The 16,277-nt window shown below is 35.0% G+C and overlaps 1 protein-coding gene across 2 annotated transcripts in view; it reads left to right on the top strand.

The window, feature by feature from the left end:
• The window catches only part of HOOK1 (hook microtubule tethering protein 1), a 67,558-nt gene that overhangs the window by 18,075 nt on the left and 33,206 nt on the right, over positions 1-16,277 (top strand). For both annotated transcript variants that reach the window (XM_004273788.4, XM_033435384.2), the window contains 5 exons: positions 847-979; positions 8,442-8,509; positions 9,676-9,738; positions 10,672-10,755; positions 15,891-16,057. In XM_004273788.4, coding sequence (XP_004273836.1) covers positions 847-979; positions 8,442-8,509; positions 9,676-9,738; positions 10,672-10,755; positions 15,891-16,057 — 515 coding nt within the window. The remainder of the gene's footprint in view (positions 1-846; positions 980-8,441; positions 8,510-9,675; positions 9,739-10,671; positions 10,756-15,890; positions 16,058-16,277) is intronic.

Below are 16,277 nucleotides of genomic sequence, written 5' to 3'. Positions count from 1 at the left end.
TTTTCTTATTCAGCATCTTAAGAAGTTCTCTAGCAGGATTATTTGATATTAGAAAGTTTATTGCTTAATGTGTAAAAGTTTTTGGTTTGGTTTTTGCCATTAAAGAATTTTGTTTTTACTTTTTAAAGTTTTCATACAATTGAACTTGCAGTTTCTTCCAAATAATTCTAGAACTAAAATTTTTCAATTCATTAATGCCTAAAACTCATTTTGAAGTTTTTTGGTGTTTTTTTAATGGCAAGGATACTTTTTAGTTTCTTGCAAAAAACAATCTTGGGAATTCCCTGGCAGTCCAGTGGTTAGGACGTGGCACTTTCTCTCCCAGGGCCTGAGTTCAATCTCTGGTCGGGGAATTAAGATCCTGCAAGCTGCATGGCACAGCCAAAGAAAAAAGAAAAAAGCAATCTTAAAAAAAAAAGATAGAGCCAGGAAAGATTAATCCATTAGATTTTTTGTTCATTTGCTTTATTTTATGGTTCTCTATTCATTGAACATGTATCAAACAGACTTTGACTTAAGTCTGTTTATTTTTTTATGGAAAGGCATAAGTTTTATCATAATAGATCAGGCCAGGGGCTTCTTAAACAATTCCTCTCTCTGACAGTGGGGTAAAGGATATTTGTTATAAAACCATTTTAGTTGCTTTTGGTTGGTTCTCAAAATTTTGGGAGGTGGCTTGAACTTTACTAACTGGTTTTAGTCAGTAATTGTGGGTTTATCATTTGTTAATTTATCTGAGTCTTTTCGTGAACCTATTTATAATTTATTTTCCTTGCAATAATTCAGTGTAGTCAATTCTCTGTAGCCTACATAAATGAGTGATCTAATTTATTTTCAACACTGCAGTTTTTGGGACAACAGATTTCTGAAGAACTTATCCCTGATTTAAACCAAATAACTGAATGTTCCGATTCTGTGGAGCTTGGGAGGTTGCTCCAGCTTATTTTAGGTTGTGCTGTCAACTGTGAAAAGAAGCAAGGTAAGTGAATTTCAGTCATTTGAGGATATCTACTTTCCAGAGACAACCTACATTGCTATAGGAAATTGCATAAAAATGTACTATTGTAGACTGGTGGAAAGCACACTGAAATGTAAGCCAGAAGATCTGAATTCGAGCACAGCTCTGCAATTAAAAAGCTATAAATCTTCAGTATCCTAACTGTACCTAGATTCTGAGATTCGTATTCAGTGGCTAAATAAAATGTACTTTAATTAGGTTAATTTAATCAATGCTTAGGACTTAGTGGATATTCAATAAAAATTGTACTTATTTATTTGATACATTATCTCTTTAACATGTGAGAGACAGAACCTTAGGTTGATTCATATTTTCATAAATGATTATGCAACTACTTCCAGGCTTCTTCAGATGATATTCTGCTCTTTTTAGAAGAATGCTTCCAAAGTATCCTCCAGATAAAGATAAGCAGTCTGATGATATAAATGGAATTGGTGTGCTATGTTGGTATATATGAACACAGTGATCCATATCCTGCTGAGTACAAAAAGAACATTTTTGGTTGAATGTAATGAATAAAATGTGAACTGAACAGACCAAGGTCTACTTCCTTGAGGGGCTTGCATCAGTCTGGGTGATGACATTTTTTTTTTTTTTTTTTTCTGGTACGCGGGCCTCTCACTGCTGTGGCCTCTCCTGTTGTGGAGCACAGGCTCCAGACGCGCAGGCTCAGCGGCCATGGCTCACGGGACCAGCCGCTTCGCGGCATATGGGATCTTCCTGGACCGGGACATGAACCCGTGTCCCCTGCATTGGCAGGCGAACTCTCAACCACTGCGCCACCAGGGAAGCCCTGGGTGATGACATTTTTGATGCTGATGTTTTTTGCATGCTCATCCAAAATTGGCCTTAGGACATCACCTTCATAAAAGAATGTTGGGTGCTGAAGTTTGTAAAACATTTTAAGTCAGAACCTTAGGAAACACATTCAGTGTTATCTAACTAATGAAGAGAACATATGAGACAAGATAAATTCAGTAAGAATCAATTCAGGAAGGAGAAAAATGAAACACATGAAATCAGCTATAGTTTATCATAAAAAAGGGTTTTGGTATCAGAAAACTTTCATATTAGTCCATCTCTATTATTAACTGGCTGGTTTTTTTCTAGGGCAAGTCAGTACTTCTCCTTAGGCTTTTATTTCTCATAGATAATGTCAAAGGTCTCTATGTTTCTGTTGTTTTGTTTTGTTTTTTTTAATGAAAGTAAGAAACGTTTTCTTATGGAAAGTTAAAACTTCTATATATTTTTAACTACAAATTGACAAATAGTAATTCTTTTATGAATTACCAATTTTCTATTACCATGATCCTTTTTATTTTTCTATTTAATGCTTTGTTTCTATTTCAGTTACTGGTTATTTATAACATCTTTTTGCTTAACTTTAGCATGTTTGTTGATTTTAATAGTCTTTTTCAGAGAACCAACTTTGGGCTTTGATTCATTTTGTTTGTACTATTTAATATCTATTCTGTTATCTCATTGCTTCTATTGTGAATTAATCAGTTCTTTCTATTCTAAGCTATAATTGATGTTTTAAGCTATAATTTTCTCTTAAGTTTTGTTGCCTCCTATAAATATTGATATAATATGTAGTATTTTCATAATTTAGTTCTAAGCATTACTTAGCAATTTTGACCTCAGATTTTTAAAAGGAGGCTCAATTCCTGGGTATATAAATAAAAGTTTAGCAAGTAATAAATATAAAGAAATAGTTTAATTTTCATTATTTTGAAAGTCAGGATTATCTGATTGGGTCTATTTTTGGAGGTATGTGTCTGGGGTCTCAATTTTTAGGAGTGAGCAGATAAATGGAAAAAAAACTTGTAGTAATTTAATTAAAATGTAAAACCAAAACACATCCATAATATAAACCACCTTCCACATATTTGTACTTTTCATTGAGAATTGATTTTCAAAATGATTCAAAGGTATTGCAGCAGTCTTAATCTTGAAAGAATTAACTAATTTGGTTAACAGTACCCTGTTTATCTTGGTGTGGAAAGAGAAAAATTTTATGAAGGTTTCAGTAGACTTGAAACACTCCATTATCCAACAAATCCAGTTAAAAGAAATCATTCCATTGCTTGTGCCTCATCTAGTTAATTCTTCCCCCTCCAACACACACACACACCATAGAGTTTAGTGGTCGGGTGCATACCAGAATCTATCAGAATTTTTTTCCAGTACTTGGCTTCACAAATAAAAGAGAGATTTAGAGAACTTTTAGAAGTCTTCCAGAGTATCATTAAAACAATAAAAGCATTAGAAAATAATAAATCCTTAAAACTTTTGGAAAATTGTTTTAGGTGGAGAACATACAGTTGCTGTCGATCTAAACCTGCAAATACAGGAAAAACTCTCATGATTCATCACTTCTAATTGTGACAGAATCAACTTATTGCGCTCCCACGTGTGTGTGTGTGTGTGTGTGTGTGTGTGTGTTAAGGTATAAGGATCTCCTTAAGGTGAAACTTGGTGAATGTCGAGCAGGTGTTTGCAGGAAGCTGTATAAGTCTCTTCATTGAAAACCTTCCTGAAATGAACTAAGTAGGTGATAAATGAAACTTTCTGAGCTTAGATCTTAAGAGTTCACTGAATACAGGCATACCTTGTTTTATTGAGCTCTGCTTTATTGTGTTTTTCACAAATTGAAGGTTTGTGGTAACCCTATGTCCAACAAATCTATTAGCACCACTTTTCCAACAGCATTTGCTCACTTCATGTCTCTGTGTCACATTTTTGTAATTCTCACAGTATTTCAAACTTTTTCATTATTATTATATTTGTTATGGTGATCTGTGATCAGTGCTTTTTGGTGTTACTATTGTAATTGTTTTTTTTTAATTAATTAATTTATTTATTTTTGGCTGTGTTGGGTCTTCGTTTCTGTGCGAGGGCTTTCTCTAGTTGTGGCGAACAGGGGCCACTCTTCGTTGTGATGCGCGGGCCTCTCACTGTTGTGGCCTCTCTTGTTGCGGAGCACAGGCTCCAGACACGCAGGCTCAGTAGTTGTGGCTCACGGGCCCATTTGCTCCGCGGCATGTGGGATCTCCCTGGACCAGGGCTCGTACCCGTGTCCCCTGCATTGGCAGGCAGATTCTCAACAACTGCGCCACCAAGGAAGTCCTATTGTAATTGTTTTGAGGCACCATGAACTGCACCCATAGTAACATGGTAAACTTAATCAGTAAATGTTATAAATGTTGTATGTGTTCTGACCGCTCCACCAACCAGCCATTTCCCCATCTCTCTCCCTTCCTCCGGCCTCCCTACTCCCTGATACACAGCAATATTGAAATTAGGCCAGTTAATAACCCTGCAGTGGCCTCTTCGTGTTCAAGTGAAAGGAAGGGTCCCACATCTCTTACTTTAAATCAAAAGCTAGAAATGATTAAGCTTAGTGAGGAAGGTATGCTGAAAGACAAGAGGGGCCAAGATCTAGGCCTCTTCCACTAAACAACCAAATTGTGAGTATGAAGAAAAAGTTCTTGAAGGAGATTAAAAGTGCTGCTTCAGTGAACACACCGATGATATGAAAGCGAAAGTCTTATTGTTTATAGGCAGAACATTTTAGTGGTCTGGATGGAAGATCAAACCAGCCACAACGTTCCCTTCAGCCAAAGCCTAATCTAGAGCAAGGCTCTAACTTCAATCTTGTGAAGCCTGAGAGAGATGAGAACACTGCAGAAGAAAAGTTTGAAGCTAGCAGAGGTTGGTTCATGAGGTTTAAGGAAAGCCATCTCCAGAACATAAAAGTACAAGGTGAAGCAGCAGGTACTGATGTAGAAGCTACAGCAAGTTATCTAGAAGATGTAGCTAAGATAATTAATGAAGGCCACTATATTAAACATATTTTCAGTATAGACAAAACAGCCTTTTATTGGAAGAAGATGCCATCTAGGACTTTCATAGGTAGCTAGGAAAAGTCAATGCCTGGCTTTGAAGGACATGCTGACTCTCTTGCTAATGTAGATGGTGACAGAGTTGAAGCCCGTGCTCATTTATCATTCTGGAAATCCTAGGACCTTAAGAACTATGCTAAATCTAATCTGCCTGTGTTATAAATGGAACAACAAAGGCTGGGTGACAGCACATCTGTTTACAACATGGTTTACTGACTATTTTAAGCCCACTGTTGAGACCTACTTCTCACAAAAAAAAGCATTCCTTTCAAACATTACTGCTCATTGACAAAGCACCTGGTCACTCAAGAGCTTTGATGGAGATGTTCAACAAAATTAATGTTGTTTTCATACCTGCTAACAAAACACCTATTCTGCAACCCATGGATCAAGAAGTAATTTTGACTTTTAAGTCTTGCTATTTAAGAAATACATTTTGTAAGGCTATAACTGCCATAAATAGTGATTCCTCTGATGGATCTGGTTTTCAAAGTACATTGAAAACTTTATGGAAAAGATTTACTATTGTAGATACCATTAAGAATATAGGTGATAAGGGGGTTCCCTTTTCTCCACACCCTCTCCAGCATTTATTGCTTGTAGACTTTTTGATGATGGCCATTCTGGCTAGTGGGAGGTGATACTCATTGTGGTTTTGATTTGCATTTCTGTAATGATTAGTGATGTTGAGCATCTTTTCCTGTGCTTTCTGGCCATCTGTATGTCTTTTTTTGGAGAAATGTCTATTTAGATTTTCTGCCCATTTTTTGATTGGCTTGTTTGGGGTTTTTTTGATATTGAGATGCATGAGCTGTATGTATATTTTGGAGATTAATCCCTTGTCGGTTGCATTGTTTGCAAATATTTTCTCCCATTCTGTGGGTTGTCTTTTCATTTTGTTTATGGTTTCCTTTGATGTGTAAAAGCTTTTAAGTTTAATTAGGTCCCATTTGTTTATTTTTGGTTTTATTTTCGTTACTCTAGGAGGTGAATCCAAAAAGATCTTGCTGTGATTTATGTCAAAGATTGTCCTGCCTGTGTTTTCCTCTAAGAGTTTTTATAGTATCCAGTCTTACATTTAGGTCTTTAATCCATTTTGAGTTTTTTTTGTGTGTATGATGTTAAGGAATGTTCTAATTTCATTCTTTGACATGTGGCTGTCCAGTTTTCCCAGCACCACTTATTGAAGAGACTGTCTTTTCTTCATTGTATATTCTTGTCTCCTTTGTCATAGACTAATATACCATAGGTGTGTGGGTTTATCTCTGGGCTTTCTATCCTGTTCCATTGTTCTATATTTCTGTTTTTGTGCCAATACCAAACTATTTTGATTACTGTAGCTTTGTAGTATAGTCTGAAGTCAGGGACCCTGATTCCTCCAGCCGTGTTCTTCTTTCTCAAGATTGCTTTGGCTATTCAGGGTCTTTGTGTTTCCATACAAATTTTAAGATTTTTTGTTATAGATTTGCAAAAAATGCCATTAGTATTTTGATAGGGATAGCATTGAATCTGTAGATTACCTTGGGTAGTATAGTCATTTTGACAATATCGATTCTTCTAATCTGAGAACATGGTATATCTTTCCATCTGTTTGTGTCATCCTACACTGTTGGTGGGAACGTAAATTGGTACAGCCACTATGAAGAACAGTATGGAGGTTCCTTTAAAGACTAAAAATTGCTTTGATCCAGCAATCCCACTCCTGGGCATATATCCAGAGAAAACCATAATTTGAAAAGGTACATGCACCCCAGTGTTCACTGCAGCACTATTTACAATAGCCAAGACATGGAAGCAACCTAAATGTCCATCGACAAATGAATGGATAAGGAAGATGTGGTACATATATACAATGGGATATTACTCAGCCATAAAAAAGAATGAAAGAATGCCATTTACAGCAACATGGATAGACCTAGAGATTATCATACTGAGTGAAGTAAATCAGAGAAAGACAAATACCATATGATATCACTTATATGTGGAATCTAAAAAATGATACAAATGAACTTATTTACAGAACAGAAACAGACTCACAGACTTAGGAAACAAACCTATGTTTACCAAAGGGGAAGGGTAGTGGGGAGGGATAAATTAGGAGGTTGGGATTAACATATGCACACTACCATATATGAAATGGATAATCAACAGAGACCTACTCTATAGCACAGGGAACTCTACTCAGTTCTCTGTAATAACCTATATCAGAAAAGAATATGAAAAATAATGGATATATATGTGTATGTATAACTGAATCACTTTGCTGTACACCTGAAATGAACACAACATTGTAACTCAACTATACTCCAGTGTAAAATAAAAACTTTTTAAAAATAAAGGAATGTTTCCCTTGAGGGGAAAAAAAGAACATAAGTGATTGATGGGAAGAGGTCAAAATATCAACATTAACAGGAGTTTGGAAAAAACTGATTCCAACTCTCATACATGACTTTAAGTGGTTCAAGACTTAAATGGAGGAAGTAACTGGATATGTGGTAGAAATAGCAAGAGAATTAGAAATGGAGCTTAAAGGTATGACTGAATTATTGCCATCTCATGACAAAATGTTAACAGACGAGTCGCTTCTTATGGATGAGCAAAGAAAGTGGTTTCTTGCGATGGAATCTACTCCTGGTGAACATGCTATGAAGACTGTTGAAATGACAATAAAGAATTTAGAAATTACATAAACTTAGTTGATGAAGCAGCAGCAGAATTGGAGAGGATGGACTCCAATTCTGAAAGAAGTTCTACTGTGGGTAAATGCTATCAAACAGCACTGCATGCTACAGAGAAATTGTTTGTGAAAGGAAAGGTCAATTGACATGGCAGACTTCACTGTTGTCTTATTTTAAGAAATTGCCACAGACACCCCAGCTTTCACCACCACCCTATTCAGTCAGCAGCCATCAACATCAAGATAAGATCCTCCACCAGTAAAAAGGATTACCACATGCTAAAGTCTCAGATGATGGTTAGCATTTTGTTAGCAATAAAGTACTTTTTAATTAAGGTTTGTATGTTGTTTTTTTAGACATAATGCTATTGTCACTTAATACACTACAGTATTGTGTAAATATAACTTTTATATGTACTGGGAAACTAAAAAATTCGTGTGACTCACTTTATTGCGATAATTGCTTTATTGGGGTGTTTTGGAACTGAACTGGTACTATCTCTGTGGTATACCTGTACATGTGAATTCATCTCATAATACTGAATATTTAACAAGAGGAAAGAAATTGTCATAATTGTTTTAACATTAATTGCAATTTCTTCTCTTTTTCTTCCTTGTCAGAAAATTAGAGATTTTCTTTAAAACATTTATAGATATTTTTATGAATATTTTCAGTTCTGCTTATTTGTTTACAATGGACATATTTTTTGTGGTAAAATAATATACTTGCATAAAGAATTATGTGTAGTGAATGAATTTTTATGTTGTTAATTGAACGACTAAATTTCTATGGGTGAAGAGTAGGGTTTTTTCAGATCTGATTTTTTTTTTTTAATCATAGAACATATTCAAAATATAATGACACTGGAAGAGTCTGTTCAACATGTGGTCATGACTGCCATTCAAGAGGTAAGCTATATCATGATCACATATGTATGAAAATCCTAAACCAAATTATATAAAACTGTTCACATAGATTTTATGGATGTATATTTCACCCCTGTATAAACGAGCCCTTTGTAGTAGGTTTACTTATCTTTGGCTGTTGTGTCTTCCCCAAAAATTTCTTATAAGGACTTGAAGCCCAATTGTAGTACCTCTGCATTTTAAAAGTTAAATTAACATTGTCAGTTTCCTTTAAATAACTTCAACTAAGCAAGATAAACAGCCTCTTGCCAGTTAGGAGTTTTTATAACTTCTCTTTGTTTCTGCCAGGTAGAGTAATCTTTTCTGAAATTTTAAAGTGTGTGTGTGTATGTATCTCATATGCATTTTCAGAATGTTAGAACTGTGAGCAAATAGAGTGAAAATTAGGTTTCGGAGCCAGGTAACCTGAATTCAAGCCAGTCTAGTTATCTAAGTTGTACCATAGAGATTCAGAATTCATTCGGTGCATGTTCATTCTTAAAATCAGAACAAAAGGCTGAGATGAAGTCAAGTGAAGAGGAGGCCTGAGGGAAAGTTGAGTGAAGGGTTAGTGAGGAAAACATAGTTTGGAAGAGGCATGACTTAGAGGGAGACAGCATCTAGGACTTTAGACGTGTGTATACTCTGAGTTTGCATTGCTGGTTTGAATTCAAAACATCACTATGCATAAATCTGCCTTTCATATGCAGAAAAGTTATTTTACAGGATCCTTTTTTTTTCATATAATTGTAACTCCTACTTTTAAAATGACTTCTCAAATTAGGAATTTTGCCACATCACTCATTTAAAGCTCTATTTTTAAAGTGCCAATTCATGTTACGGAAAAATAATTTTTTTTATTATGTGATGTGTTCAGTTTTATTTAGTAATTCATTGTTTAGAACTTGGATTATAATTTTTCAGTACATTAGTATTTTAAATATATCTAAATATTTCAAGCACATTTTACTTATGTCCTCACTAATGTAATGCTTGAAGATTGTGTTATTTAGCTTAAACCTCTATTCATTTTTTATTTGAATAATATAAGGATCATCAAATTAAGGCAGGGAAAAATTAAACATAAAGCATTTTACTTTCCTTTCAAGTAAACATATTTTTTACTGTGTAAATCTTTATTGTACTTAATTTTACTATTTTAATTCTAGTTGATGAGTAAAGAAATAGTGAGCTCTCCTACAAATGATGCTGTTGGAGAATTAGAGCAACAGGTGAGTATTTTAGTATGTGAGGAAAATGTTGCACAGTGATAAGAGTTCCTTTGTCAATTACTATCTTAAAGGCTTACATAGGAGACCACATACAAGATTATTTTCTTCCAGGAAATTTAGTTTATTCTCCTATAAGATCTTAATTGACTATTATGCATTCCTTCATGAATGCAAGTAGTGTTCATCTCCAGAGTTTTTAATGATCATGTTTGAAGAGATGAGTGGCATTAAACTTTCCTGACATTTGTTAATACATATGTGGCCCATTCTGTATAGTTACATAATTAAATAGTACTTAAAAATTCTGCTGAATTCTAATTTACCTAATAAGGAAATATGATTTTTGTCACAGTTGCTTTCCTCTAATATTGAAGAATTAACTCAAAGGTCCTGTACTCAGGGCTTCTTTCCCTGGTTGTTTTACACAGTTGTTTTACATGGAGGAAAAGGCACACTCCTCTTCTGTATAACCAATCTGGGTTATAAGGGGAAGGGTAAGAGGAGAGGTAAATGCATCAAATACTTTTCCTGTTATATGTTTGGGCATCTGACTTTCATGAGTGTCACCAGCCATCTCAAGAAGTATTTCAAATTAAAAAAAATTTTTTCTATAAAAATTTTATTTAAATATAAACATGCTGTGCTCTAAATTTTTTTCTGTGATAAAATAAACAGTTCATCCTCTAATACTCTGTTTTAAATATTTCACAAAGATTTACATAAAATTTTATTTCTGTGGGACCTTAGCCTTAAATGTTAATGAGACTCTGTTGATATTATTTACAGAAAAACAACATATTACTACTTATTTGTTAATAGGTACATTTTAAAAGCATTTCCAACATCAGTGTATATATGTGTTTTGATAAAAGTATATTTTTCAATTTGTTTCAAAATGTGATTTACTAAGAGTTAGGACATTTTCTATTTCAGCTTAAAAGGGCCCTGGAAGAACTTCAGGAAGCACTAGCAGAAAAAGAAGAACTGAGGCAAAGATGCCAAGAACTAGATATGCAGGTATGGATCGAAGAATAATTTCCTCTTTAAATTTACAAGAGTCTTATTTTAATTAATTAATTAGTAAAGTGTTTTGGAGGTTGGGTTTCATTTCATGGAGGGACCATTGAAAGAGTCTGTTATAGGCTTGACTCTTCAAACATGAACTTTATAATTCTTCTTTTAGAGTTGAAAATTGTTTGCTTAACTACTTCATTGAGAGGGTCATTCTAATTGCAGAATTTCAACTGCTTAGATGATGCCTTGGTTTGTTTTGTAAAAAGGGAAAACTGAAGTATCTACTTTATAGGGTATGAATATTAAGTGGGGTCCTTTATGGAAATATTTAGAAGGGCTTGACCCCCAATAAATTTGAGATCCAAGTTTGTTTTGCTAACATGTATGTGTATATGAACACATGTATGTGATTCTTGGGTTCCTATGCACATACGTGTTAGCAAAATAAACTTGACATGAGAGACAGTAGTTAACAGTTAAAGGAGTAGATTGTCAAACCAGGCTGCCTATATTCAGAACCTGGTTATGTTACTAGCTGGTTGTATATGCTCAGGCAAATTGCTTAATTTCTCTATACTTCATATTTCTCTTTTGAGAAATGATGTGTTAATAGTATATATCTCCCAGAGTGATAATTACATTTAAATGAATTAATATACATAAAGCACTTAAAGCAGGGCCTGGTGCATAGGGCTGTGTATATGTTTGCATGTATTGTTATTATTGTTATGTGAAAATTATGCAATAAGTCTCGAAAAATTATACAAAGATTTAAATGTACCATCATATTATGCTGTATGTAAATTGCACTTTTCATTCAAATAATGAGCTACATAAATAATTGACTCTGAAAAGTGTGAGGACAAGGAACAAAGGTTGTGGTAGCATTATCCTTGCTTGATGAGATAAATATCTAAAGTGATAGGGCTGGGTAATATTTCTAACATTCAAGGGTCTGCAAATAAGAAAACGAGAAGTGACTTGGTCAGGGTGACTCAGCTACGTAGGGCAGTGACAGCACTAGAATCCAGATCTTCTAACGTCATCTTTAAACATCACTCCTCTATGTTTGAACAAAGCCAGTGTTTATATTTGTACGAAGCTAGTGTCTCAAAATTATGAGAACGTCTACCTTTTCTCCTTTTTCCTTTCCTAACCACACTCACATATATGCACAGACCTGCACAGCATCAGAGATGTTTTATTTTCAAGTAAGATTATATCCTCTCTCCAGAATACCTCATATAAAGAATAGAGGATTAAATCATTCAGGTATTACCAGTCTCATGTAGGATCTCTGTACAGTTTTCTGAGAAATTCATATTCAAAAAAGAACACAAAATTCTGTTAAAACATTTCAGTGTTTGTAACACATGATGGAGAGTATGTGATGATCTGATTTTAGTTGAAAAGTGTAGACATCCCAAGTTTTGGCATTTTTAATTCCAGTATCAAAATAGAGTCAACCCTCAACTATCTGCTACACATGTGAAATGAATATAATCAAAACTGCATATAATCAAAACAAAAATAATTAATTTAACAATATGAATTGCACACAGGTGTATATGATACCCCAATTTTATAAGGAAAATTATTTTTGAAAAATGTTTACTTTTAATCATATGTCACTTGAGAGTGATTCTAAAATTTGGGGAGAATTCTTTTTTAATACTCAACCAAATAAACCAAAAAAGAAAAATAAGCTGCAAAGAAATTCACCAAGGGCAGGTGAATAAACAAAAGGGCATAACCTAATGAAGTTAAATTAAAAGCTGGTAATCAAGGAAAGAAGCAGGCATATGATGTTGACAGAGGTGCTGCATGGCAGGAACCTGCTGTTCTTCCTTCATCCCCAGCCCATGCAGGGGAATCAACAAAAATCTTGAGACTTCTCACAGTAATCTACCCAATCACTATGAGTCCTTCATTTTCTTTGGAGTGGGGAAGAGTGGAAATGATGGCTAAGAAGAAACTAAGGACTCTTTCTGATAGGAACAAAGGCTGTAGGGCCACACACTGAATTGGGGAAACAGTCTGATGCCCAAAGGAATTTCTCCATGGGAATGGAATATACTTCTCACCACCCTGGTATGAAGTACTTAAACCTCAGAAGTGAGAGCCTAGCCCAGGTGTTATAAAAAGATTGCCCGTTGTCTCAGCTGCCCCCATGCTGCCCCCCCCGCCCCCGCCCCGCACACTATCTTCCCTGACCACTCACAAGGCTATATAGAGAGGTGGAGAGAAAACAGTCCCAACTATTACCCAGAGGGGAGAACATACTGGGCCATGGGTTACAGTGGAAAGGGTGTCCAAGAAGTCTTCAACACTATGCCAGAACAAACAGGGTATCTTAACTGCCCACAAAACATGAACTAGATGAAAAGAATCAGAGCATGACATCTCTGTGAACATTACAGACTAAAACCAAAAACAGACAAGAGCATGTAAAAGACAACAGCCAAGCTTAGAAAATAACTTTCACTTCATTTAGTATTACAGTTTCATAAGAACACATCAATAGAATAGACTAGGTGGTAGGACAACAAAGTGAAGATTTAAAAGGAAATCGCAGCTAGATAGAAACAAATCAGTGAATAATGTTTAACACCAACCCTTACCCTAGTTAAGCTATCAGACTTCAAGAATACAGGAAAAACAACTCAGTCAAGTAGAAAAGGTAAGTCACCCACAAAGATAAGAAAATCAGGCTCCCCTACAACTTCCATGCCGGAATATAGAGGAGCAATATCCGCAAAATGCTGAGGCAGGGAAACAGCATTAACTGAGGAGTGCAGGTGCAAACTCCCTTTCTTGAAAAAAAACTACTCATTGACACAATCCAGTTAGCAAACATGTTTTAATCAGAATAAAGAATGCAAGAACAGAGGAGATTCTGTAGTGAAAGATCTGGTGATGAAGCTCAATCCATTTAAATAAAGATCTGTGTGAGTTCTGTGTAAATTATGATTATAGATACTGGGACAAATGAAATTATGACTCACTAAGTCAGGAGTAAGGCCTGATTATGCGTACTTTAAAAAAAGAAAGAAAAAAAATCCACATGAGAATTTGATGTAAAGTTTTGAGAAACTTTCACAAAGTTTTGGTCCAAGATGATTATGGGGCCTTGGGGCAAGTTAGGACAGGTTTATCATACCACCTGGCAGCAGTAGGTAACACTGCTTCACTTACTGCAGTAACAGAGGCTGGTTATTCTTGCTTCTAGTATGTTAGAGAAAAGCATACTTTTACCCAGCATTGTATAAGATTCAATGAGGCAGTTATTTTCAAACTTAAGGTGTCTACAGAGTATGTGCGACTGGGCACAATGTGATAAAGAGGACTCCAGCTATAGAAGTTTACTTTATATTTTAATTTTTAAAATAAACAATTATAAAAATATTAAGTCTGAGTGATGTGAGAATATGAGTATTATTTTTGAGCTTTTTTTTTTTTCTTTTTTAGCTTTTTGAACTTTCTGTCTCTTTTAAATAGCTCAGAGAGAGACAGAGACAGAGAGAAACAGAAAGGGACAGAGGCAGGTACAGAGTGAACCTAAACAAAATATCACCATGGCATCTTGTTAAAAGAGATGCCTAGAACCACCACTGGACACTCTTAAGTCACCCATCTGGGATGGGTCCGAGGAATTCTCATGTTTAATACCCGCCTCCTTCATATCTGTGATAAAGGTGGCTCTAGAACCACAATGTAAATTGCATGGATAGGAACAAGGTTGGTTACCCACTAGGTATTGAAAACTAAGTTTGCCCGTGCTCCTCTCCCTTCTTCAGGGGATTCTTAGCCAGTTTGAAGACAGGGTATTGTTTCTCCTCTACCAGTCTTTTTACAACAGTCCCTACCTTCAAGCTAGAACGAGATCTTGTTTTCTTTGTGGGCCCCCAACCCCCCATAGTATAGTTCCACCAAAGCACCACATTTTCTGTCCTGTAATTGTTTACATTTCTGCTGTAGCGATCTTAAAAGGGCACAACCTCTCATTCTTTTTTGTATCCCAAACACTTAGGATTGTACATGACAGGTCATTAGACTGCTTGCATGACAAGAATGGATGCATGTACTGAATTTAGGAAGAGAAACTGTTTCCTCCTAGACAGGTCACTAGACTGCTTGCATGACAAAAATGGACGCATGCACTGAATTTAGGAAGAGAAACTGTTTCCTCCTAGTCTGTCTGGGAACAGTTTCCCAGCCTTTGTTTGTGTTCCTCATTTGGAGGACAGTGTTTGTAACATGCCTACACTGTATTTAAGACTATAATTTGATTTTAATTTCCTCTTATTAGCTTGGTGTGTAAATATGTAGTCCCATTCCCATAACTGGACTGAATTGATTATACCTTTTGAAAATATAAATAGCAAACTTGTGCAATATTATATTGTAAGTTATGGGAGGTCAACCTTTTTTCAAACTAATCTTAATAAAATCACACATAAACTTCTAGTCTTATAAAAGGTCACAGCCTTAGCTGTAAATTTTTAAAGATGTTTTTAAATGAAAAAGAAATAAAACTGAGAGAGCAAATCATGCTTAACATAAATATGTAAGTAAAATTAAAAATGTATCAAGTGCTGATGTTGATGTGATTCTGAAGTTACATGTTTGTATCCATTTTAAATAGTTTCAGTGTGCAGTTGCATTCAATTCAGGTTTTTGTTACTGATTCATTAACCAAATAATGTGCCTATTGCCTGAAGACGTGATGTGTAACTGATAATTTTCTACCAGGAACCTAAAATGGTAACTTTGTATATATGTGTGTATATTTTGGCTTACTAGGTAACAGCATCCTAAAAAATTATACCTAAAAGGGAAACAAATTAATTTTTTGAAGTTCATTGGTATTTAAAGATTTTAGAGACTTAGAAACATTTTCTTTTCGGAACTAAAGCAAACATAACATTTGAAAGATATTCTTATATGTATTAACTCTGTTTTCTCTGTATTAAGAAAGTTGATTTCTTCTGACCCAAATCTCCCAGACCCAGAACTCCAGAGCTCTAAGGATCCTTAGAAATTATCTAGTCTGCTTGACCAAGCTATTTAATGGCTTGGTCAGATTTATTCTAAGCTTTTTTGCTATTGATGCTTATGTTTGTGTATTTGTTTTTTAGGTGACAGCACTTCAAGATGAAAAGAATTCACTAGTTTCTGAGAATGAGATGATGAATGAAAAACTTGACCAGTTGGATGGTTCTTTTGATGATCCAAATACAATGGTTGCAAAAAAGTATTTTCATGCACAGTTGCAACTAGAACAATTACAGGAAGAAAACTTCAGGTAACATTTGTAGTGGAAATCATTTTATACAGTTTTATTAAAATAGTAGCTAAAAAATCATAATATCAACAACTAATTTTTAAGCATTACAAAGCATGTTTAGGATTAGAATCCTAAAAATACTGTTGAAAATACTGAATGGTGTAAGTGGTTCCTGCCCTCATAGGGCTAACAGTTCAGTTTGGCAAGTAGGATACATACGTAAAAAACAAAACAATTC

This window comes from Orcinus orca, chromosome 1 (genome assembly GCF_937001465.1).
Source record: "Orcinus orca chromosome 1, mOrcOrc1.1, whole genome shotgun sequence".
Taxonomy (NCBI): Eukaryota; Metazoa; Chordata; class Mammalia; order Artiodactyla; family Delphinidae; genus Orcinus; species Orcinus orca.
Note: the sequence above shows the minus strand (reverse complement) of the source record. Positions and strands in the feature narration are given on the sequence as shown.